Consider the following 24,829-nt stretch of genomic DNA (forward strand, 5'->3'; position numbering starts at 1 on the left):
TTGGCTATTTTTTCCTTCTCTTATTTGTTTATTAATTCCTCCAGAATTGAATCTTTAAATTTGGAATTTGTGTATTCTTTTGTTCTAGAGACTTTTTTTCCTGTGCTATATTATCTCTTTCGACGTTTTTATTCCAGTTTTAAGTTCCTATTTGCTATTTTAGCCTGCACAGAGCCATCTATTCTAGCTTACTGTCAGTCTGACTCCTTTAAGCCACACTGCTTTCTTAAGTGGGTTGTGTTCCTGTTTTACTTACTATTGTTAGCCAGTGAGATATCTGATTTCTTAGCACCCAACTGGACAGACTTTGGGAGATTTATCCGACAGTGAGATTGAGAGGCTTTGGTAACCAACCATTCAACTTTTTTTCTATGAATTTGACTATCTTAGCCATTTATCCATTGATGGACATTTGAGTTGCTTTTGCCTTTTGGCTGTTGTGAATAATGCTGCAATGAACATGGGTGTGCAAATATCTCTTCAAGATTCTGCTTCCAATTTTTTTGAATATATACTCAGAAGTGTAATTGCTGGATCATATGGTAGTTCTATTTATAATTTTTTGAGAAACTTTTATATTGTTTTCCATAGCAGTTGCACCATTTTATAATCCCACAAGCAATTTGCGAGGGTTCCAATTTCTCCACATCCTTGCCAACACTTAATATTTTCTGTTTTTTTTTTTTAATAGTAGCCATCCTAATGAGTGTGAAGTGATATTTCATTGTAGTTTTTTTTTATTAAGGTAACATTGGTTTATAACATTATATAAATTTCAAGCATACATCATATTTCAATTTCTGTGAAGACTATATTGTGTTTACCACCCCAGAGTCTAATTGCCATCCATCACTGTACACATATGCCTTTTTACCCTTTTCGCCCTCCCCTTTCCCCCTTCTCCCCCTGTTAACCACCAATTATTCTCTGTGTCTATGTGTTTGTTGTTGTTATTTTTGTTTATCTTCCACATATGAGTGAAATCATACTTGGCTTTTACTTTCTCTGCCTGACTTATTTCGCTTAGCATAATGCCCTCAAGGTCCATCCATGTTGTCTCAAATGGCAAGATTTCATCTTTTTTTTATGGCTGAGTAGTAGTCCATTGTGTATATATGCCACATCTTCTTTACCCATTCATCCATTGATGGGCACTTGGGTTGTTTCCAAGTCTTGGCTATTGTGAATAATGCTGCAATGAACATAGGGGTGCATGTATCTTTTCAAATTAGTGTTTTCGTGTTATTTGGATAAATACCCAGCAGTGGAATAGCTGGATCATATGGTAGTTCTATCCTTAATTTTTTGTGGAATCTCCATACTGTTTTCCGTAGTGGCTGCACCAGTTTGCACTCCCACCAGCAGTGTATGCGAGTTCCCTTCACTTCACATCCTCTCCAACACATGTTGTTTCTTGTCTTGTTAATTATAGCCATTCTGATGGGCATGAGGTGATATCTCATTGTAGTTTTAATTTGCATTTCTCTGATAGTTAATGATGTTGAACATCTTTTCATGTGTCTGTTGGCCATCTGTATATCTTCTTTGGAGAAATGTCTGTTCAGGCCTTTTGCCCATTTTTTAATTGGGTTGGTAGTTTTTTTATTGTTGAGATGCATGAGTTATTTATATATTTTGGAGATTAAGCCCTTATCAGATGTATGGTTTGCAAATATCTTCTCCCAATTGTTAGGTTGTCTTTTCGTTTTGTTGATCGTTTCCTTTGCTTTGCAGAAGCTTTTTAGTTTGATGTAGTCCCATTTGTTTATTTTTTCTGTTGTTTCTCTTGCCCGGTCAGACATGGTGCTTGAAAATATGTTGCTAAGACGGATATCAAAGAGTGTACTGCCTATGTTTTCTTCTAGAAGTTTCATAGTTTCAGGTCTTACATTCAAGTCTTTAATCCATTTTGAGTTAATTTTTGTGTATGGTGTACGGTAAGGGTCTACTTTCATTTTTTTGCATGTGGCTATCCAGTTTTCCCAACACCATTTGTTGAAGAGACTGTCTTTTGTCCATTGTATGTTCTTGGCTCCTTTGTCAAAGATTAGCTGTCCATAGATGTGTGGGTTTATTTCTTGGCTTTTGATTCTGTTTCATTGATCTGTGTGTCTGTTTTTGTGCCAGTACCGTGCTGTTTTGGTGACTATAGCTTTGTAGTATATTTTGAAATCAGGGAGTGTGATACCTCCAGCTTTGTTCTTTTTTCTCAGGATTCCTTTAGCTATTCGGGGTCTTTTGTTGTTCCATATAAATTTTAGGATTCTTTGTTCTGTTTCTGTGAAAAATGTTGTTGGAACTTTGATAGGGATTGCATTGAATCTATAGATGGCTTTAGGAAGTATGGACATCTTAACTATGTTAATTCTTCCAATCCAGGAGCACGGAATATCTTTCCATTTGTTTGTGTCTTCTTCAATTTCTTTCAGAAATGTTTTATAGTTTTCTGTGTACAGATCTTTCACGTCTTTTGTTAAGTTTATTCATAGGTATTTTATTCTTTTTGTTGCAATTGTAAATGTATTCTTAATTTCTCTTTCTGCTACTTCGTTGTTAGTGTATAGAAATGCAACTGAATTTTGTATGTTGCTTTTGTATCCTGCAACTTTATTGTATTTGTTTATTACTTCTAAAAGTTTTCTGGTGGATTCTTTAGGGTTTTCTATATATAAAATCATGTCATCTGCAAATAGTGAGAGTTTCACTTCTTCCTTTCCAATTTGGATCCCTTTTATTTCTTTCTCTTGCCTGATTGCTCTGGCTAGGGCTTCCAGTACTATGTTAAATAGGAGTGGTGACAGTGGGCATCCTTGTCTGGTTCCTGTTCTTAGAGGGATAGCTTTCAGTTTTTCACCATTGAGGATGATATTAGCTGTGGGTTTGTCATATATGGCCTTTATTATGTTGAGGTACTTCCCTTCTATACCCATTTTGTTCAGAGTTTTTATCATAAATGGATGCTGTATCTTGTCAAATGCTTTCTCTGCATCTATTGAGATGATCATGTGATTTTTATTCTTCATTTTATTAAAGTGGTATATTACGTTGATTGATTTGCGAATGTTGAACCATCCCTGCATACCTGGAATAAATCCCACTTGATCATGGTGTATAATCTTTTTAATGTATTGTTGTATGCGATTTGCTAGTATTTTGTTGCGGATTTTTGCATCGATGTTCATCAGTGATATTGGCCTGTAATTTTCTTTTTTTGTGTTGTCCTTGTCTGGTTTTGGTATCAGGGTAATGTTGGCTTCGTAGAATGAGTTAGGGAGCTTCACCCCTCCTCAATGTTTTGGAAGAGTTTGAGAAGGATAGGTATTAAGTCTTCTTTGAATGTTTGGTAGAATTCACCAGGGAAGCCGTCTGGTCCTGGACTTTTATTTTTGGGGAGGTTTGTGATTACTGTTTCGATCTCCTTACTGGTGATTGGTCTATTCAAATTCTCTATTTCTTCTTGCTCCAGTTTTAGAAGGTTGTATGATTCTAAGAATTTATCCATTTCTTCCAGATTGTCAAATTTGTTGGCATATAGTTTTTCATAGTATTCTGTTATAATCTTTTGTATTTCTGAGGTGTCTGTTGTAATTTCTCCTCTCTATTTCTGATTTTACTTATTTGTGCCTTCTCTCTTTTTTTCTTGATGAGTCTAGCTAAGGTTTATCAATTTTCTTTATTTTTTCAAAGAACCAGCTCTTGGTTTTATTAATTTTTTCTATTTTTTTTTAGTCTCTATTTCATTTATTTCTTCTCTGATTTTTATTATTTCCCTTCTTCTACTGATTTTGGGCTTTGTTTGTTCTTCTTTTTCCAGTTCCTTTAGGTACATTGTTAGATTGTTTATTTGAGATTTTTCTTGTTTGTTGAGATAGGCCTGTGTTGCCATAAACTTCCCTTTTAGAACCGCTTTTGCTGTATCCCATAAATTCTGGCATGTGCTATTTTCATTTTCATTTGTCTCCAGGTATTTTTTGATTTCTCCTTTGATTTCTTCGTTGACCCAGTCATTGTTCAGTAGCATTTTGTTTAATCTCCACGTATTTGTGGCTTTTCTCATTTTGTTCCTACAGTTGATTTCTAGTTTCATACCGTTGTGGTCAGAAAAGATACTTGGTATTATTTCAATCTTCTTAAATTTATGGAGACTTGTTTTGTGGCCTAATATGTCATCAATCCTGGAGAATATTCCATGTGCATTTGAAAAGAACGTGTATTCTTTGGTTTTTGGATGGAATGCTCTGTATATATCTACTAGGTCCATCTGTTCTAGTGTGTCGTTTAAGGCCAATGTTTCCTTGTTAATCTTCTGTTTGGATGATCTATCCATTGGTGTAAGTGGAGTGTTAAATTCTCCTACTATTATTGTGTTACTGTCTATTTCTCTTTTTACATCTGTTAATAATCACTTTATATATTTAGGTGCACCTATGTTGGGTGCGTAGATATTTACAAGTGTTATATCCTCTTGTTGGATTGTTCCTTTGATCAATATGTAATGCCGTTCTTTGTTTCTTTTTACAGTTTTTGTTTTAAAGTCTATATTGTCTGATATGAGTACTGCTACCCCAGCTTTCTTTTCATTGCCATTTGCGTGGAGTATCTTTTTCCATCCCTTCACTTTCAGTTTGTGAGTGTCTTTAGGTCCGAAATGTGTCTCTTATATGCAGCATATATATGGGTCTTGTTGTTTTATCCAGTCAGCCACCCTATGCCTTTAATTGGAGCATTTAGTCCATTCACGTTTAAAATAGCTATTGATAAGTATGTACTTACTGCCATTTTTTAGCTTTTTTTTTCTCAGTGTTTTAGTAGTCCTTCTCTGTTCCTTTCTCCTTCTATACAGAATTGATGGTCTCTTTACTTTGAACTCTGTCTGAAAGCTCTACTCTTTAACTCCCCTCCTCCCTCATTTTATGTTTTTGATATCATATCTAACCTCTTTTTTGTGTATTTGTATCCATTACCCTCTTATCATGGAACTAGATAATTTTTCCTATTTGTGGTCTTCTCTTTTCCCCTTAAATCTGTCCCTTTAACATTTCTTGTAGCACTGGTTTCTTGGTGACAAACTTCTTTAATTTTTGCTTGTCTGGGAAATTTTTGATCTCTCCTTCCATTTTGAATGATAATCTTGCTGGGTATAGTATTCTTGGCTGTAATTTTTTGCTTTTAGCACTTTAAATATATCGTACCACTCCCTTCTAGCCTGTAAGGTTTCTGCTGAGTAGTCAGCTGATAGCCTTATGGGGTTTCCTTTGTATGTAACTTGTCTTTCTCTTGTGGATTTTAGGATTCTCTCTTTATCTTTAATTCTGGACATTTTGATTATGATGTGTCTTGGTGTGGGCCTCTAGGGTTTATCTTGTTTGGTGCTCTCTGTGCTTCCTATACCTGGATGTCTGTTTCCTTCTTTAGGTTAGGGAAGTTTTCGTCTATTGTTTCTTGAAATAGATTCTCTGCCTCTTTATCTTGCTCTTCTCCTTCCAGGACACCTATAACACGGATGTGAGTGTGCTTGATGTTGTCCCAGAGGTCCCTTAGACTGTCCTCACTCTTTTTAATTCTTTTCTCTTTTACCTGTTCAGCTTAGGTAATGTCCTCTAGTCTTTCATCCAGCTCTCAAATCCACTCTTCTGTATCCTCTACTCTGCTTTTGAGTCCCTCTCGTGAATTTTTTTTCCAGTATTATATTCTTCATTTCTTATCGGTTCTTTTTTATATCTTCCATTTCTTTGTTGATATTCTCACTGAGTTCATCTATTCTTCTCCCCAGATCAGTGAGCATCCTTAACACTCTTTGTTTGAACCCTCTGTCAGATAGGTTGCTCATTTCTGTTTCACTTAGTTCCTTTTCTGGGGTTTTGTCCTGTTCCCTTACTTGGAATGTATTCCTTTGCCTCCTCATTTTTCCTCTTTCCCTGTGCTTGTCTCCTACTCTTGGATAGGTGATCTTATATAAGTGATGCCTTAGGAGGCCTGCCCTGTGCTTCCCTCAGTTCTCAATTTTCCGGGGGTGACCCCTTTGTGGGCTACATGTGTCCTTCTGTTGTGGCTTATTTACTCTCCCTGTAGCCACCCAGGGAGGCTGAGTTATGCTCCTGGGCAGCTGTTGTAATGCTCAGCTGCTTGTAGTTGTTGTGGGCCCTTCAGTCTCTTTATTGGGTGTGGGGAGCCCCAGCACAGTTGGCTGCAAGTTCTAATACCACATTTGTGTTGCAGTATTTCTTTTAAGTGAGTAGGCCCCCAGCATGGCAGGTTGTTGGGGTCAGGGGCTTACAAATGCTATAAGCCTCCAGCCTTTAGGTCTCTTGTCAGCTCTCTGAGGATTGCAGCTGGGTGGGGCTGGCTTCAGGCACCGGAGCGCCCAATTGTTTCAGGCTTTGGAAAGTGGGGGAAACCTCCTATGTGGGTCTTTGAGAAGCACAAGTCTTCTGCAGCTGGCAAGCCCTGCCGCCCACAGGTCCACACACAGAGTAAACACAGTCCTGCCCCGCATGCCTGCCCCGACCTCCTGTATTGGACTCCAGTCTCTCCATGGCGAGACCCACACACACTACACCACTGCCCCACACTCTCCACTGCTCCTTGTGCATGCCCTGCCCCACTGGAGTGGGCTCAGTTGCCAGGCTGCAGAGAATCCAGCCACCCCTCTATGCAGGCCCACAAGTTGCCTGAGGGTTTGTTGTTGGGTGGGGCCAGTCTCTAGGGTGGGCTCCCTGCCCTGGCTGAGCTGGATTAAATCGGTGCTCTAGCGGATGGGGCAGACCCTGGGCTAGCAGGCCCCAGGGTGAACTCCAATGGTGTCTGTTTCAGCACACCCACACCAGGCCACAACAATGGTGGCCGCGAATGTCCCAGTCCCTGGAGAGGTCTCACCTCTCACTGCAATGCACTCAGAGCCTATCAGGTGAGTCTCTTTTCACCAAAGCACTGTGCACCTTTCTTTCTGGTGATTTTAGGTTGCTTTCTGAAACAGGTGCGTTTGCGCTTGGGCCCTTTAAGAGCTGGTTTTAATTTCTTTTTGAACCGCTTTTCTGGGGGTACTCCCCAATGTTTTAGTAGCAGGCAAAGTCAGATATTATGCCACTCGTCTGGATTGTGCTGGGTCCACAAAATGCCCACAGCGGGGGTGCTCCCCGGCTCAGGGCCCCGCTCCTCCAGGGATGCTGCGTACCTGTGGGCTGCTCCTGGGCGGCTGTGAGGCACTGTGGCTTGTGAAGGCGGTGTTTTTTTCTCTCCAGAAGGGAGTTTCTGCCTCTTCTACCTCAATTAGGATTGTCCTTTGTTGCCGGAGTTCCTCTTATCCAGTTTTCTGTTCTCTTTCAGGGGTAAGTTTTCCACGAGTAGTTGTAAATTGGCTGTGTTCACAGGAGGAGATGAATTCAGAGTCTGCCCTCGTATCTGTCTTGACTTCCAGCTATCATTGTATTTTTGATGCTTTTTTCATGGGACATCTGAGCTTACGGCACTTACTATGGCCATAATCATTGCAGTCCATCACATTCCTGCAGCACTGGTTCAGTAAAGTACACAGCATATGTCTATTAAATTGATATTCATTGATACTAATACATTCAAGTAATTTCCTGTGACATTTTCAAATCAGATTACAGTACATTCCACTCTGAATTCGAGGAGCATATCACAGAATGATTTATCCTACCAAAGATACAGAAAATCTCATGGGCTTTATGTGAGAAGTATTGACAAAGATACCCATTTAAAAAATTCTAAACACTTACAGATTCAAGCACATTCCTTTGCTTCCAGAATGGCTTACCAACAGTTCTTGTGAGTAGACAGCGCCTATGACCATGCTGGTAATATCTCGAGGCCAGATTCTGCTGCCACTAGTTTCCCTAACGAATAATGAAGACTTTCCTGCCAGCTGAATAGCTGGGGAGGGCTCTCAGCCCAAAAGAGCCTAGTCAGTGCTTTAACTTCAGGTTTCCCAAGGGACCAACTAAACCAATATTCTAGTACCTGGCACATCAAAATTTATAAGGCAGAGTAGGAACACATGGCCTAAATAGCTTTGGAAAGCCATTTGTCTTGAGTAAAAAAAATTTAGTGCAGCTGCTGTTATATCACTATCATCCTGAAACTAAGACTATGTGTCTCATGAGATTTATCTGACAAGTATTTTTAAAATAGAATGATAGTACACCCCTGAGCCTGCTGTAAGAACTGTTAAACACTTGTATATCACGCTCCCAAATAATGAAAATGAAAAACGCTGCTTTCTGCTTGATGCAGGCTTGTGTAACCAAATGCGCTGTGATTGCCAAACAATAGAATCACACACAGCTCTTGCCTCATCGTTAAGAATGTGAGCATCACAGCACATCCCTGTGAAGAGACATCTTAACTTCAAATTATAAACCTAGCAGTGAACCAGCCAACCATTTTTGTTTTCCTAAACAACACAGCATTCAACACGTCACTGTTTTTTTAAAAGTTAATTTCAAGGACATGTGTCTGTCATCAACAGCCAGTAATTATTTGTTTTTATTATTATTAGTAACAACAAAAGTAATTACCATTTACTGAGCACTAATCTAATAGCTTTACATGGATTATTTTATTTAATCCTTGAAAAAAAGTTTTCGTGTGTGATGAGTGGCAGCATGTGCCCCCCTAAAATATACCACTTTGGCATAGGGATTATTTTGTGCTAAAGGCACTTAAAAAACAGCAGATGCAGGAAGGGCATTCTAACTCCCCTTTTCTTCAGAAAAAAAAAATATATATGTTCTAGATATTAACCCCTTATTAGATATATGATTTGCAAATATTTTCTCCCATTCAACAGGTTGCCTGTTACCTCTGTTGACTGTGTCCTTTGCACAGTTTTAAAATTTGACATAGTCTCTTGGTCTATTTTCTTTTGTTGCCTGTGTTTTGGTGTCATATCCAAGAAATCATTGCCAAATCCAGTGTCATGTACTTTTCCCTCGATATTTTCTTTTGGGAGTTTCAGAGTTTTCGGTCTTACTTTTAGGTCTTCATTTTGAGTTAATTTTTATATATGATGTAAGATAAGGGTCCAATTTTATTCTTTTGCTTGTGGATATCCAGCTTTTCCAGTACCGTTTGTTGAAGAGACTGATCTTGCACCATTGAGTGCTCTTGGCATCCTTGTTCAAGATCGTTTGACCATATACGTGAGTGTTTATTTCTGGGCTCTCTGTTCTATTCCATTGGTCTGTATGCTGGTCTTACTGTGAACATTCTTATACAAGTCTTTTTGTGGATGTATGTTTTTCTTTTGTTAGGTATGTATCTGTGAATAGAATTACAGGCTCGTGGAGCAGATACATGTCTAGCTTAGAAATTGCCAGATAGTTTTCCCAAAACTTGGTATTATCAGTCTTTAAATTTCAGCCATTTGGATAGATAGAGCCACTTTTTGTCTCTTGGTTGAATGGTTATTGAAGCACTTAAAGCTACCTGAAATTTATTGTTAAATATGTTTATCATTTTCTTTTCCCACTAGAGTGTAAGCTTTATGAGCTACTATTTGCTCCTCAATTTCTAAATGTTTCCTGACATAGAGTAGGTACTCAATAAATATTTATTTTGAATAAATGAAATTGATGAACAAATAAATCAAAACATGAATATTTACCTTCTTCCTGATAACTCGGAGATTTCTATACATAAGATATCTGAGGTCTTCTTCAGGGTCCAATAATTAGTCATGGGTATTTTAGTGGTTGAGTAACCCCGGGAGAAAGATGGTAGCACAAAGTTTTAGGACTGTACACTCAGTTTGCCAAATTTCCAGAATAGCCCACTGAGATAAATGTTAAAAGCTAAGAGCATAGTGATATTAAGACAGGATGATTTTAGGAATTAGAAAAAGATCATCTGTGGAAACAATGTTTAAGGACTTCAATTTCTTTCTTACAACCATAAGATTGCTGCTTCTTTAAAAGGAAATGAATTATTTTTATAGTAAAATATAGTTTTATATTTATGTTTAATCCTTGTAGTACAACTAAGTCTTGGTTGTTTTGGTATGGGTTATTTGGTTTATGAACTATCCGGGACCTCTTATTTCTTCTTATCTGATTCTTTTGGTCCACTTTCCTTTTCAAAATACTTTCACCGAACAATTGTCAGAAAAATTAGCAAGGGAAAATAAGGAAGGTGAAAGTAGAGAAACAAATTGGAGAAGGCAGCAGGGGTGCTGCCTGTGATTATTTTCTGTTAGCACGAATAATCAAGAATTTAGAAATCTCTTCTATAAATGCATAAGGTTAAAAGTGTTGCTGTAATAATCTCTAATGTTCAATAATTTGTACTTATATAGAAGCAAATATAAAAGTAAACAGGTATTTTATATAATCAAGTATTATAAAATTTATATTACCATTTGATTTTCTGAGTTCAAACACCCGCCCAATGTTATGATTTGATTTTCTTTTATTCTTAGGGCTCTCCACATATTGTATAATGAAAGTATGTTTTGTTCTATATTTTATACAAGATGTGATTACTCTGTAATGAGCTTAAATGCCATCGGTGGCTTGAGGACCCAATTTATCTACTGAGGAAAACATAGGGACGCAATTTATTTTTATTTTCTACCCAGTAGTTAATAAATGTTTTTGAATAGTCATAACTGTTAATATAAGATTTAGATGGTTTTATTAGTGCAATCTATGAAAATGTTAACATTTTATTGCTAGGAATAGTAACACTCATAACCTGTATCACTATTTTAAATAATTTTTTTGTCCTTTTATTGTTTCACATTGGAAGCAGATGTGTAAGTATTAAATATTTTTAGCTATTCTGTTTTGCGTCATAGTTTTAGTCTCATCTAATATAATGGCTCCACATTATATTCTTTTTATCCCCCTAGATAGTCAAATAAAGAAAACCACTCTACCTTTTCACAACTACAGCAACATGAATGAAGATCTTAATGTGGAGAAGAAAATAGTTTTAGGAGATCCTTCAAAAAATATATCATTGGAAGATGAAAGAAGTCAATTACATTCCAGGAGAAAACGTTTTTTATCATATCCAAGATACGTGGAAGTTATGGTTACGGCTGATGCTAAAATGGTTCATCATCATGGACAGAATTTGCAGCACTATGTACTAACTCTGATGTCGATTGTAAGTAAACTTAACACGTCCTTTAAATTTCCTCAAATGTTAACGTAATATTTTTTCACATTTAATTTTAAAAAATGTTTTCCTCAATTCTATTTGAAAGGGAATTGTGTCTAGGTTTAAGCCCCAAATAATATTTCATTGAAATTTAGCTTATATGGAGGTATAGCAAGTATCCCATCCTGTTACTCTGACAACTTTCTAAAACATTTTAAAATCTCTGAAACCACTTATAGAAAATACTTGAATTATTCTTCATCACATGAATGGCTTCTGCCCCCTAGTGACAGGGAAGATCCTAGTAGCATTGATCTTTTGCCCTTTGAATTGGAATTTTAAAACTTCACCCTATTTCTGCACAGAGGGGAGAGGATGCTATTTTTGCTACCGCTACCTTTGCCAAATCAGAAATTGGGCCAAAGGATATTTTAAGTTATAAGTGTATTTATCGGGATAAAAGGACAGGCTATTACTAATAGAGCTGCTTTAGCAAATTTGGGATGTAAGAGCACAGTAGCTATAAGAGTCCTTGATCTGATGTTAATATCTCTGTTGAGCAGTGGTGGTGCCAGTATCTGTAGAGCAGAATTCTGGTGCTAATGAAGAGCACCAATTCTGGGTTAGTGGTAGCACTCTGTATCTTATATATACACACGTATATACAAATACATGTATGCATACTCATATATACACATACATACGTATATGCATACATACATCTACTGTCTGGGACATTCTTGGATTTAAGGCTGCTGTTTTAGAGTAATTGCTAAAAGCACCCTCTTTCGTGCTCAGGAGTACCCTGGTTTAGTTGGTGAATTATATGATCACCTATTTATACAAATTTGGGGTATTAGAACATATCTCATGGCTGGAAGTACCTCTATTAACATATAGGGAATTCAGGCCCGCTTGGTTGAAAAGATTTGGCCAGGACACATGTATAGGCCACTGTAAATTTCCCTTAGCTAGAAATCCCATGTTCCTTGTGACTTGAAGATCTTAAGACCCTGTTATTTTCCTTACATAGAACATTTTATCTTAAATTCGTATAAGTGCTAAGAATACATGGTCTGTGTTGCCTAAACAGTATCTGGTACAAAGCGGACACTCAGTAGTTAATGAAAGAAAGAAAGAATGAATGAATAGGTGAATAATACTTTTTTCAGAATGCATGACATTGTAGTAGACAAAAAATAGATGATCCAAAATGATTTTCTGAAATTTGTATCATATAGACACTTGTTTACTTGAATTGAATTTTTAAAATGACAACAGGGCTCTACATATAAATTTATCCTGATAACATCTTCTTACTTCTGAATCTGAAGTAATTATCTAGATGTATAATTATCTACACTTGGGTGTGGCATGCTCATTATGCAGGGATTCTAATGAGAACATTGACATGGAGGGTGTCAGTTGATAATGTAGGAAATTGTATCAATTATATGGAACACTGTGGGATAGATTTTGCAATTTAAATGGTTAGAGGAAATTTAAATTGGTGGAGGGAGAGTAGAGATACTGAAGGAATATATTAGATTTTATAAATACAACAGATTTTGAAGCATATTAAATGGCAGATAACGCTAATGTCAGTGCTTTGCAAACACTGACTAGGAGTAAAGGAACATAAAAGTAATTTTTCAAGAGTAATTTTTGAATGGCTATATGCAGTTTTAGTGATAATGCCATCCTCAGAAAAGTTTTCTTATCTATATTTTACATAGAAATCAATATAATCACTGTTTGGAAGATATTGTGACATCCCTTGAGGTAACTGAAGTTGTCCATGGGAGTTTTAAAGCCAGAGTTCATCAAGTGCAAAGCAGACCTTTTGGCTTCATGGAAAGGAAGTCTGCTTCTGAGATTGCTTGAAGCAACAGACCAATGCGTGCACATATCACATCCTAGATGTTTAGTCCCACTATGAAGGAGAGCCCATTTCGATTGAAGATATGTCTGTAGAGACAGTCAGCTGATTTGTGTTAAACTTTCTTTCACAGGAAGATAGACTGCAGCATGGTTGAGGAAGAGGGGAGCATTCCAAATATAGATGGGTAGCAGGAAAAATTTAGGAGGGTAGGTCTCTCTTTTGAGTGGTTTGGGTTTTATATATGCTTTCTTTACTCCTCAGAGGTCGAATTTCAGATGACTTCTAAATTACCTGGCTTTGGTGCTTTCATCATTCTTTTTTTTTTCATTGAAAGAATGTTCAGATAAGGATACAGGAAAGTCAGTAGACTTTATGGTTCTGTATATAGTTTTATTAGTGAAGAACGGTGATCACAGCTGTATTTGTGGATATAAACAATGTGAAAGGAAACTCAGAGAAAGACTAACAGACTCGCCTTGTTTTGCCTGGGACTTTCCCGATTTTAGTATTGAAAGTCTCACATTCCTGGAAACCCCTTAGTCCTGGGCAAACTGGCATAGTTGGTCACACGACGTAGAGATTGTCAAACCTAGTCCTACTTATTTTGTCTCCACTTGTGAAGTCCATTTCCAAAATTGCTCTAAAGAGATAAGAGGGATGCTGTCGCCACATAAGTGCCCCAGATGTTTCCAGTTGAGGAAGGAGCCATTCAGGTTTTGCATATTTTGTCTTAATTTTTAAGAAGGCATTAACTGCATTTATTCAAACACACACTCAAGATATTGGTAATGTTCTTGGTCTTAGTAATTAAGAAAAAACAAGAAAATGTGACTTGGAATATCTTTGTGAGCTATTTAAAGAAAAGTTCACAGTGATGAAAAAAAGTTTTGTCTTTTGGCCTCAGATATAATGGGAGAAATAGCCGAATGCTTTCAACATTGAGCAAATGGATTATACACACAATTTAGAGAGGATTATCTACTCTTACCCATCCTGCACCAAGTAAACAATTATGCTGTCTTCTCAGACTTTTTCTTTGCTTTCAACAATTTAACAAAATGTCTGAGTGCAATGATATAGAAATAATGTGGGTGATTTAATTCAGTTTCTAGAATGATGTATCATGTAAAAATAGCTTAGTGATCTCTTAGTCAAAGGGTTTCTGGAATTAACATTAAAATTAGTTGGGAAGAACACAATTGTGTATAGTGTGTCTAATGAAATAAGTGTGTTAAGTGATCAGATGTTCAGTTATTTGCTATCCCAAAGCTTTTATCCTTAGAGAATTTGGGTGGTAGTGTCAGGCTAAAATGGCATTTACATATGCATTATTAGACTACCAGAGTATGTGTAAACTAGAGCAATTACTTTCTTTGACAGGTTTATTTTGATATTCAGTGACATTGTTTAGTAAACCTTGGAAATATTTACTATATATCAGAGACCTCCATACTCCATGTGTTTGCATAGGTTTGACTTCATAATATTCACCTTGTTACAGATTTAATAATGTGAGTTTAAGGAGGACCATGTGATCATCAGGAATTAGCTCTATTTATTAAAACATAGTTCCTATTATTAAAGGCATTTATCAGCTAAAAACCCTTACTTGCATTACATTGACTTAATTTCATTGCTTTCAACTCTTTGAGTTGCTTTTACTGATATTATTCAATGTAGGGGAAATTTTCATCCACATTAAAATAAAAACTAATGATATACTTTCATACTTTAGGTATAACCATTTATGTTACCTTTTCTTTTCTTCAACTCAGTGCTCTGCTTATTCTTAATTCTTTGCACATATTTACTTTGTGCATAAGTGCAATGTCATCATTTTCTAACTTAAAAAGATCTTTCTGATGAGAGTAGTGATCTTTGTAAACAAAATCACTTTCTTAAAATCAGTTTTATATAGATGACTTTGAAGATGAAGGTGGGTCAAAAGGTACAAACTTCCAGTTATAAGTTCTGGGGGTGTAATATACAGCATAGTGACTATAGTTAACAATACTGTATTGTATATTTAAAAGTTGCTTAGAGAGTAGATCTGAAAAGTTCTCATCACAAGAAAAATTCATGACTGTGATGATGGCTGTTAACTTATTGTGGTAATCATTTCACAATATATACATATGTCTAATCATTATGTTGTACACCTAAAACTAATACAATGTATTATGTCAATTATCTCAATTAAAAAATGCCTAAAATAAAGTGAAGGCAGCCTGTACACATGACATATATGAACATTTTCTGAAACTCTATATAGAAATTATTTCAAAATGGTTGTTCAGATAATGGTGATAATTTGTTTCATGCTTTGCATGAAATATATTGCCTAGAATTTTCTTAAAATATTTAAACAATATAATTCATACCATTTTTTTTTTACATTCATTAAATATTCATGAAGTAATCTTTACTATTTTATGAGACCTGTAAAGAAATATGAACTCGATATGCCAGGAAAGCAGACACTTAAAGAATAAAAGATTAAATACATTTTAATTAAATCAATACAAATTCTAATACATAGCCTCTAAAATCTAGTGATTACAGTAATATAATATTACATAGCTTTATACAACAGGAAGATGCCTTAGAAATCTGGTCTGGCATTTCCTAAGGTACAGTCTATGAAATGGGGTCCTAGCCCTGTGACATGCTCCATGGGAAGGAAAAAGAAGGCTGTGGCCAAGTAGCTACATGAAGTGTTACATATAATACCTCTTTCATAGAATATATTTGTGTATATATGTTAGACTGTTCAAGACTCTGTGAGGATGCCTATTTAACTCTTTTTTACTCAACATTCCTGAAACTGTGGAATGATTTTGTTCTTTAAAACAGATATCCCCTACACCCCTCCCCCAACAGCATCTGGTAAATTTTAATCAAATACACTAAGGCATTGTGCCTGAGGGTGCTCAGTGCCTCAACGTGGTTGCAGGTATTGAGACAAAAAGTAGATAAATCCATTTCCAGAGCTGAACAACTTTCTTGTAACTAGTAATAGAGGTAGAACTAAAACCCAGGTCTCCTGACTGCATGGGACTTCTCTGAGGCCATAGTTACGTGGCCACTGCCGGATAGTATCAGGGGCTAGGACATGAACCATATCTGAGTTCTGAAAAAACTTTTTGTACCAAGAACTAATTAGGAAGGACTTAGGGTAGAATGCTGAAATTCCCTAAGATCAGATAAAGTAATCCAAGCTAAAGCCAGGCTGCCTAAGATAGAAATTGTGTTCTGATGCTTACCAGTTGCCTAATCTTCAGTGTGTTACTTAACTTCTCCATACCATAGTTTTCTTATCTGAAAAATGGACACAATAGTTCCTATCTCATAGGATTTGCTGGAATTAAATGAATTAATTTAATCTTAGAACACATCTGGCACACAAACATTCAATAAATTTATGTATGTATTATTTACGAAGAAGTAACAAACATGGTACCCTACCATCATGGCAACCTCATATGGGGTGGTAGTTTGGGGATGAGAGAAGCATGTTGTACATGGCAGTTAGAAAAGCCTCTTAGTGACAAATGGGCCTTGTGGTCGCTCATTTGCCTGCTTCACAATTCAGCTTGATTGAATAGAGTTATTCAATAATAGCACCTTTAAACATCCAAATATAGTAAAAGGTATATATATTGAGTATATAAGCACATGGTCAATACATAAAACAATAGGTGCATACAGTTAAATGAGCAGGATGACCTTTTTTTTAATTAATTAATTAATTAATTATTTTTGTTTATTGCGGTAACGTTGGTTTATAACATTGTATAAATTTCAGGTGTACGTCGTCATACTTCTATTTCTACATGGATTACATTATGTTCTCGTGTTCACCACCCAAATACTAATTACAATCCATCACCACACACATGTGCCAAATTGTCCCTTTTGCACCCCCGCAGCCCCCCGTAACCACCAATCCAATCTCTGTCTCTATGTGTTTGTTTGTTGTTGTTATTATCTACTTAATAAGTAGTAAATAACATACAGTATTTGACCTTCTCCCTCTGACTTATTTCACTTTGCATAATACCCTCGATGTCCATCCGCGTTGTCACAAATGGCTGGATTTCATCGTTTCTTATGGCTGAGTAGTATTCCGTTGGGTATATATACCATATGTTCTTATCCATTCCTCCCTTGATGGGCACTTAGGTTGCTTCCAAGTCTTGGCTATTGTGAATAACGCTGCAATGAACACAGGGATGCATGCATCTTTATGCATTGGTGTTTTCATGTTCTTTGGGTAAATACCCAGGAGTGGAATAGTGGGATCATATGGTAGGTCTATCCTTAATTTTTTGAGGAATCTCCATACTGTTTTCCATAGTGGCTGCACCAGTTTGCACTCCCACCAGCAGTGTATGAGAGTTTCCTTCTCTCCACATCCTCTCCAACACTTGTTGTTTCCTGTCTTGTTAATTACCTTCTTAATTACTGAATCATACCGTTTTGCTATAAAAGCAAAATATCAATCTGAGAGGTTTTTTGGGAGGAGGGTGCGTGAAGAGTTATTTAAATTGAACTCTGTTTTTATATCTTTTACCCCTGGAAGAATGAGTTTTTTAACGGCAGAAATCATGCCTTATTCATCTCTGTGTATCTAGTAAGTTACACCATGTTTGATAGGCAGTAGATATTCAATAAATATTGAAAGAAATAATGCAATTGTGATGCTCTTGGATCCTTTACTTTCAATTTGGGCATACTATGATAACTAATTTGAAACACATGTGCCAGAGCTAGCATTATATGTAACATATGCCTTTTCTTCTGAAAAAGTTTTATAAGTAGTAATAATAACAATAACTACCATTGATTCCTATGACCCAGGCCCTGATCTAAATACTTTTTTGCACACCATGTTTTAGTCCTTATAACAGCCTGATAAGTAGGTATTATTAATAAATAGCGGTTAGAATTTGAACCTGGGTCTGTTTAACTTAAAGGACTGTGCTTATAACGTTACCCATCTTGCATAATAATTTAAATTATCTTTTCCCTAACATTACAATTTAAGGAAATTTTGCTGTAGTAATATATTTAAAAATATACCATCAGAATGCCAGGAATATGTTTCCAAATTTCAGCTGATAGATTGGTCACTTTTCAATAAAGGATACAGCATCTGTTCCATTCTAAAATGGAAAATATTTTTGTGGTTATATATTTTATAGTTAATATTATAACACCCAGATTGTCATTTGTAGTCAACAAATTTGGGACAATGAGTAGAGAAATTAGCCATTTGCATACCTCATAGTGCTTAAGCACTCTTCTCTGTAGGTTACTGAGAATGCATGATCTCCTGTGACAGAAGTCTTCACCACTGTTTTTCACTTTTAGGGGAAAAAGAGCCTTCATGCATACTTTTGAGGTGTGTTATCTACCTTGTAATTTGACTTAGAAAAGCATCTATCTAGTTTTAAACTCACAGGATCAAAGGATAACTCTGAAGCCACAAATATAGATATGCTTCATTTTCTATAGTAGATAAATCTTTCTCCACGCAACTTTTAAAAATATATCAATTCAGCTATAAATTTCCACAGTTCCCCTTTGAAAGTGAGCAATATTGCAGTGCTAACACACCTACTTGAAACTGCCAATCATCTGACTGTCCCAGTCTTAACTGAACTTACTGTCAACTCCATTGGGGTGACCACCTCTCTTGCCAAAAAATGCTACCACCAGAGCCAAAGGCATCCCTGCAGGTAGAGATGACAAACCTGTAAGTATTTGTGGCTTTACAGCTAAAACAACAGGAAAGGTGCTGGAATGGGTATTTTAAGTCCACGCTGACCCTGCAAGGTCAGCATTTCCAGAGATGCTTTTGGCTCTGGTGCTGGTGGTACTCTGTGTGGCTCTAGAAGCATCAGCAGCAGTCATGTTATTCATTGTGTTGAAGCAGCTTTCGCTGATGGGGTGAGGGCTCCACTACTGGTACTTCTAGCAAACTGTTAAGCTGCACAAGGTCAGGGACCACGTCCTCTTCCCTATCTCTGGGTCTCTAGCCAACAAAGCAAGGAGTAGACATTGAACATTTATTTATTAAATAAATGAGAGAAGTATCAGATCCTGAATCAGTTGCTGTCTTGGTTTGTGCAGTGGTCCGGGAGATGGCGACCCAGGTTTCGGAAGCCGTTTTCATTGCACAGGTGGCTCAGGTCTAGAGGGTTATGTCTCAAAGGAGTGCAAGGCAGAGAAAGGCATTGGACATGGAAGACACTCCCACAGCAGTGGTAACTTCCATGACGGCTACAAGAAGAGGAGATGAATTGGATAGCGCTTTAACCATGAATCACAAACAGCCCATGCAGAGTGCCTCGTAGACTCTTGCGTTCTCCAATTTTGGAGAATTAAGGACCAAGTTGTGATCCGTGACCTCTTCTATAGTTCTTTATATGATTCTAGATACATCTGTCTCCATGGATTCCAGTAGTGCTAAGCGTTAAAGATCATAAGCATACTCAGAATTGGAAATATGCAACCGTGGCAGAAAAGGTTAGGTAAAACTACCAGAAAAGATCAGGTAAAACTTATTTTTATGGAGCGTTGTGGTCGCATAAATTGGAATCATGACACAGAATGTAGTGAATTTCTTGCTGAATTATCTAGAACAGTTTCCAAGCGTTAATGTACATTCAAATCACTTGAGGATCTTGTTAAAATGCAGATTTTAACTCACTAGTCCAGGGTGGGGCCTGAGAGTCTGCATTTCTAGTCAGCTCTAGGTGATGTGGACACTGCTGATCCATGGACGAATCTCAGTAGCCAGGTTTAGGATACTGGTTCTCTAACTTGGCTTCACATTGGAATCATTAAATACAGGGGAATTTTAAAAGATACTGATGTCTAGATCTCAACCCTACAGATCTGATTTAATTGGTAAGGGATGTGGCCTGAGCATTGGGATTTGTGAAAGCTCCCTAGGAGATTCCAATGTGCACCTAAATGAGAGAATTGATGTTCTAGGACTGGTTTCAGTTTACTTTTGAGAAGAAATATTAATTTTAGGCGTCTAATCCTACATCTTTTCCTTGCAGGTTGCAGCAATCTACAAGGACTCAAGTATTGGAAATCTTATAAACATAGTAATTGTAAAATTAGTTGTAATTCACAATGAACAGGTAAGAAACAGGTCTAAAATTAGTAATCTGAATTGTAGAAGGCTCCTAGCAGGAGTCTATATAGATCATAAAACTTTTATTAGATATGAGATAATTTTAAAATTTACGTGAAAAACTTGATTTGAAAAAGAGAGAGATTACTTTTTTCTATTGTGATGGAAATAAAATGGAACGACAGCAGAGGAAGTAACAAAAATTAATAATTTAAAAATCTATAATATATAATATAATTTATATATATATAACAATTTATAATCTTATGGTTGAAGGATTTAAAATATAGTAATTTTTAGAAGTTAGTTTTTTAGTTATGTTGAGAAGATCTAATTAGATTCAGTTTTGATCACTATGTTTAAGTATTGCTAAAATATGTTGGAGATATGAGGGAGAGATGATGCCGCTTCTTCATTTGCCTGTGAACATGCTATTTGATGAGTTGCATGAATGCTGACAAGCGTGGAAGGAAAAGAGGCCATGAATGTTTTGACGTCATGTTGAATTGCTTATTTTTTGTGTAGGAAGGACCAGTCATCAGTTTTAATGCAGCTGCCACATTACGTAACTTTTGTTTATGGCAACAAACTCAGAATGTTCTTGACGATGCTCACCCTTCCCACCATGATACTGCTGTTCTTATCACAAGGTACAGTTTTAGAAATAACCCTTCCAACTGCAATTGTTTACCCTTTCTCTCCTGCATGACCGTTGCTACTTCTTGTTACCTTAATTCTTTATCAATAATACGTGGAGGTATTCTATGAGAATTTGTATTACAAAAGATACTATTGAAAGAAAGCACTCTTCTTTCAGACCGTAATACTAGTTGATTCCTTAGGAAATTAGCAATGTTAGGTTGCTACGTAATGATATGACCTAAACAAAATAATTTCCTTATTATGTTAGTGTCAGAATGAGAGAATTAGGAAAAATATTTGGAAACTAACATGGTTATGGAACTGAGAGCAGATTTTGTTCAACTACTTGGAAAGAGCTTTTGAATTTATGAGGTTGTCCACTTTTTGGATTCCCTGTACTGTGTTTTTTTTTTGTTGTTTTGTTTTGTTTGTTTCTTGTTGTGATGCTCAGTGCATGGCTTAATCGCTAGACTGCCTTTGGTTGGGTTTTTCTCAAACCTATTTATTTATATGAAAAACAGCTTCTGCTGTTATAAAATGATTGTCCATTTTACAAGCACCACCATACGTTGTTAATTTGCACCTTTGTTTCAGCAACATGGATGCTACTAGAATATTTAGATCCTGGGTTTGCTGTTTGGTTGGTTGGGTGGTTGGTTGACCAAAGGAAATAAATCTTTCGCTTGGGAGTCAGACTCAGAAAAATCTCAGCTTTCTAGTACCCTGAAATGAAAACCTTTAGTCCATGTGGAATAGCTGACATGTAGTCCATGTACTTTTATCTCTTTTCAAAACTGAAGCAGAATTAACTTAATTTTGTACACAGTATTCTGTCACCAGTCCATGGTGTTGTCCTGGATTGCAGTTAAAGGCCAAGCAGCAAAGAATGGAAATAACAGATGGGAGGGAGAAAAGGGCTATAAGAGGAGACCATAAGGAAAGAGACAAGAGAACTGTCAAATTGAATGGTCAGCGACTAAGTAATGCAAAAGCAGAAAAAGTTAAACAGCTTGATAACGTCTGAGAACATCATTATTTTGCAGTAGCAAAATAATAGCTGAAGCTCATAATGACATTGAAACATCAAGAGTAAATTACATATACTGTATAAGTAAAGGCAGAGAGGTGAAAAATATTAGCTTTTTATCGAACTTGGTCAAAGCTTTAGCTATGCACAATCACTTTTATATAGCACCTATTGTTTATTGATATGCACAAATGGTACATTACTCTAGGGTTAAACTTACTGAGAGCTTAATAAGAACTGGATTTTGGAAGTCAGTTTGTGCTAATAGTCATATCACAGTTCAAGTTTCTTTATCTTTGTTTTGGCTTGTTGCAAAATTATTTTCTGAAAATGCTTCAAAATCTTTTGTTTTTAAGGGAAGACATTTGTGGAGCTAGAGAGAAATGTGACACATTAGGTGAGTTATTTTGTAAATTAAATATAGCTTATATAATTGTTTACTGAATTATTTAAAATAATGTTATTTTCCTTTTGTTTTACATTTTAATCATTTTGATTAATTGTCTTGATTAATGATTACAGTTGTCACTATCATTTGATTCTACTTCTATAAATTTTAAAGAATAATAAGAACTGGTATTTATGTTCCAATTACTAAATATCAAGCACTGTGCAAAGCTTGACATATTTAATTTAAAATTGTTTTATTATGTAATACTTGATCTATACAAAATAATATATAATAACCTGTATGTAAATTTAAAGCAAAATAATAAAGTGAATAGCTGTGATTTAAGAGCTAGAACTTTATCAGTACTATTGTAGGGCCTGTGCTAATTCCTTATTTCATCCCCTTGCATTTTCCCAAGAGGTAGCCAATACCGTGAATTTCGTTATGTGTCAGTTCCCTCCACCTTTTGAAAAATAATTTTATTACATATGTATCTTCCTAAACAAGAAATTGTTTGGTTTTGCTTCTTTTTGAGCTTTGTAGTTGTAGTTTATGCATTTTCACTGCTGTATAATATTTCATTCACAGTTGACATATCTCTAACCTATCAGTGGATATTTGGGGTCATTCCAGCTTTTTTCTGTTACGAACTTTGCTGTAAGAGCTAGGGTATATTCCTATGATTAGAATTGCTCTTATTTAAATGTGCTAACGTTCAACTTCATAAGATATATCAAATTATTTTCTAAAATGGTTGTACCTATTTACACCTTTATTAATAATATATAAGCCTTCCTTTTGATTATGTCCTTATCAGTACAAGGTATCTTCAGATTCTCATTTTGTCCAATCTAAATGTAATATGATTACAGTAACAATTTTCAGTTCCCTGATTACTAATGAATTTGAACATCTTTTCATATATTTGCTGGCCGTTTGTATTTACTTTTCTGTGAGGAATGAAAGAAATGAAAAGCATTGCTTATTTTTCTGCTGTGGTATTTGTCATTTTCTTACTGCTTTTTAGGTGTTCTTTATAACTTCTTGATACTAAACCCTTTTTGGTTTATATGTATAGCAAATATATTCTAATAATTCATTGCTTAGTTTTCATTTTTGTGTCTGTGAAAATTCATGGAATTTCATTTCATGTGTGTGAAAATGCAGAATGTAGCTGAATTTATAAATTTTCTTCTTTTATTATTATTATTATTGTTATTTTGCTGAGGAAGATTCACCCAGAGCTAACATCTGTTGCCAATCTTCCTCGTTTTTTTTTTTTTTTGCTTGGGAGAGGTTCGCCCTGAGCTAACATCTGTGCCAATCTTCCTCTATTTTGTACGTGGGTCCCCCCCACAGCATGGCTGACGAGTGGTCCATGCCCTGGATTGGAACCCAGGCCATTGAAGCAGAGCATGCGGAACTTAACCACTACGCCATGGGGCCAGCCCCTAAACCTCTTCTTTTAGTGTTAGCAATTTCGTATCTTATTTAAGAAAGCCTTCTTAGCTCAAAGTCTAAACATATTTTCCCGTAAATATTGAAAATTTGTCCTTTCACATTCAAATCTCTAAACCATTTGGGATATTTTTTTGATATAGTATCAGATAGGGATCTAGTTTTGTTAGCTACTTTTCTATTCAGATAACCAGTTTCCTCAGACCATGCATTGAATAGTTCATCTCCTTTCCTTTGAATCTGCAATGTCATATATAAAACTACATACAAAACTACATACACTTGAGTCTGAAAATCATTGCTTCATTCCATTAGTCACTACTTTTTATTTAAACCATGCACCAATGCCACACTATTAATTTTTATAGGCCTATAATAAATCATAATAATTGATAGGATATATCACTCCACCTTATTTCCTTCAAAAGTATTTTGGCTGTTCTTGGACCTTTGTTCTTCTATAAAAATTTTAGAAGCAGCATGTCAAGTTATTATAAAACAATTATCTATCCATTTATGTAGGTCTTTTTAGATGTCTTTCAATAATATATATTTTCTTTCAAGCCAGTCATGTACAACTTTTATTAGACTTCTGTTTTTTATTAGTTCAAATAACTTATGATGCTAGTTAATAGAAATGCAATGGATTATTTTGTTTATTGATTTTAAATCCAGCCAGAGTGAAATGACTTTTATCATGTTTGTCTGATTTTGATACCAAGGTTTTATTCACCTTATGACATTGGTTGGAGTATATTATCTCTTTTCCCATTCTCTGGAAGATTTTGTATAATACTGGAATGATCTATATCTTGAAAACCTGGGAGATCCCACTTAGAGAACCATCTGGGTTTCATTTGTGGAAATGACTTCTTTGTGGGAAGATTTTTAACTATTTTTAAAAATTTCTCCAATGGTAAACAGACTGTTGTTTTTATCTTCTTGAATGTATTTAAAGTTATTTTTATCTAGATATTTTACCATTTCTTTTAGTAGTAAAATTTAGTAGTAAAATTTATTAACTTCAATTATTTTCATGGCATTTTCTATTTTAACCTCTTCTGTGTATAGCTATAGTTATGCCCATTTTATTTCTGACATTATTTATTTGCACCTCTCCTTTTTAATAGATCAATTTCCTTGGAATATTGACTA

General features: G+C 35.8%; 1 protein-coding gene across 1 annotated transcript in view; it reads left to right on the forward strand.

The window, feature by feature from the left end:
* ADAMTS20 (ADAM metallopeptidase with thrombospondin type 1 motif 20) overlaps window positions 1-24,829 on the forward strand; it is a 179,772-nt gene that overhangs the window by 41,965 nt on the left and 112,978 nt on the right. Inside the window, exons 4-7 of the mRNA XM_058558477.1 lie at window positions 10,871-11,130; window positions 20,080-20,163; window positions 20,682-20,806; window positions 22,182-22,222. Of these exons, the coding sequence (XP_058414460.1) occupies window positions 10,871-11,130; window positions 20,080-20,163; window positions 20,682-20,806; window positions 22,182-22,222 (510 nt within the window). The remainder of the gene's footprint in view (window positions 1-10,870; window positions 11,131-20,079; window positions 20,164-20,681; window positions 20,807-22,181; window positions 22,223-24,829) is intronic.

The sequence above is a fragment of the Diceros bicornis genome, chromosome 17 (assembly GCF_020826845.1).
Source record: "Diceros bicornis minor isolate mBicDic1 chromosome 17, mDicBic1.mat.cur, whole genome shotgun sequence".
Classification (NCBI taxonomy): domain Eukaryota; kingdom Metazoa; phylum Chordata; class Mammalia; order Perissodactyla; family Rhinocerotidae; genus Diceros; species Diceros bicornis.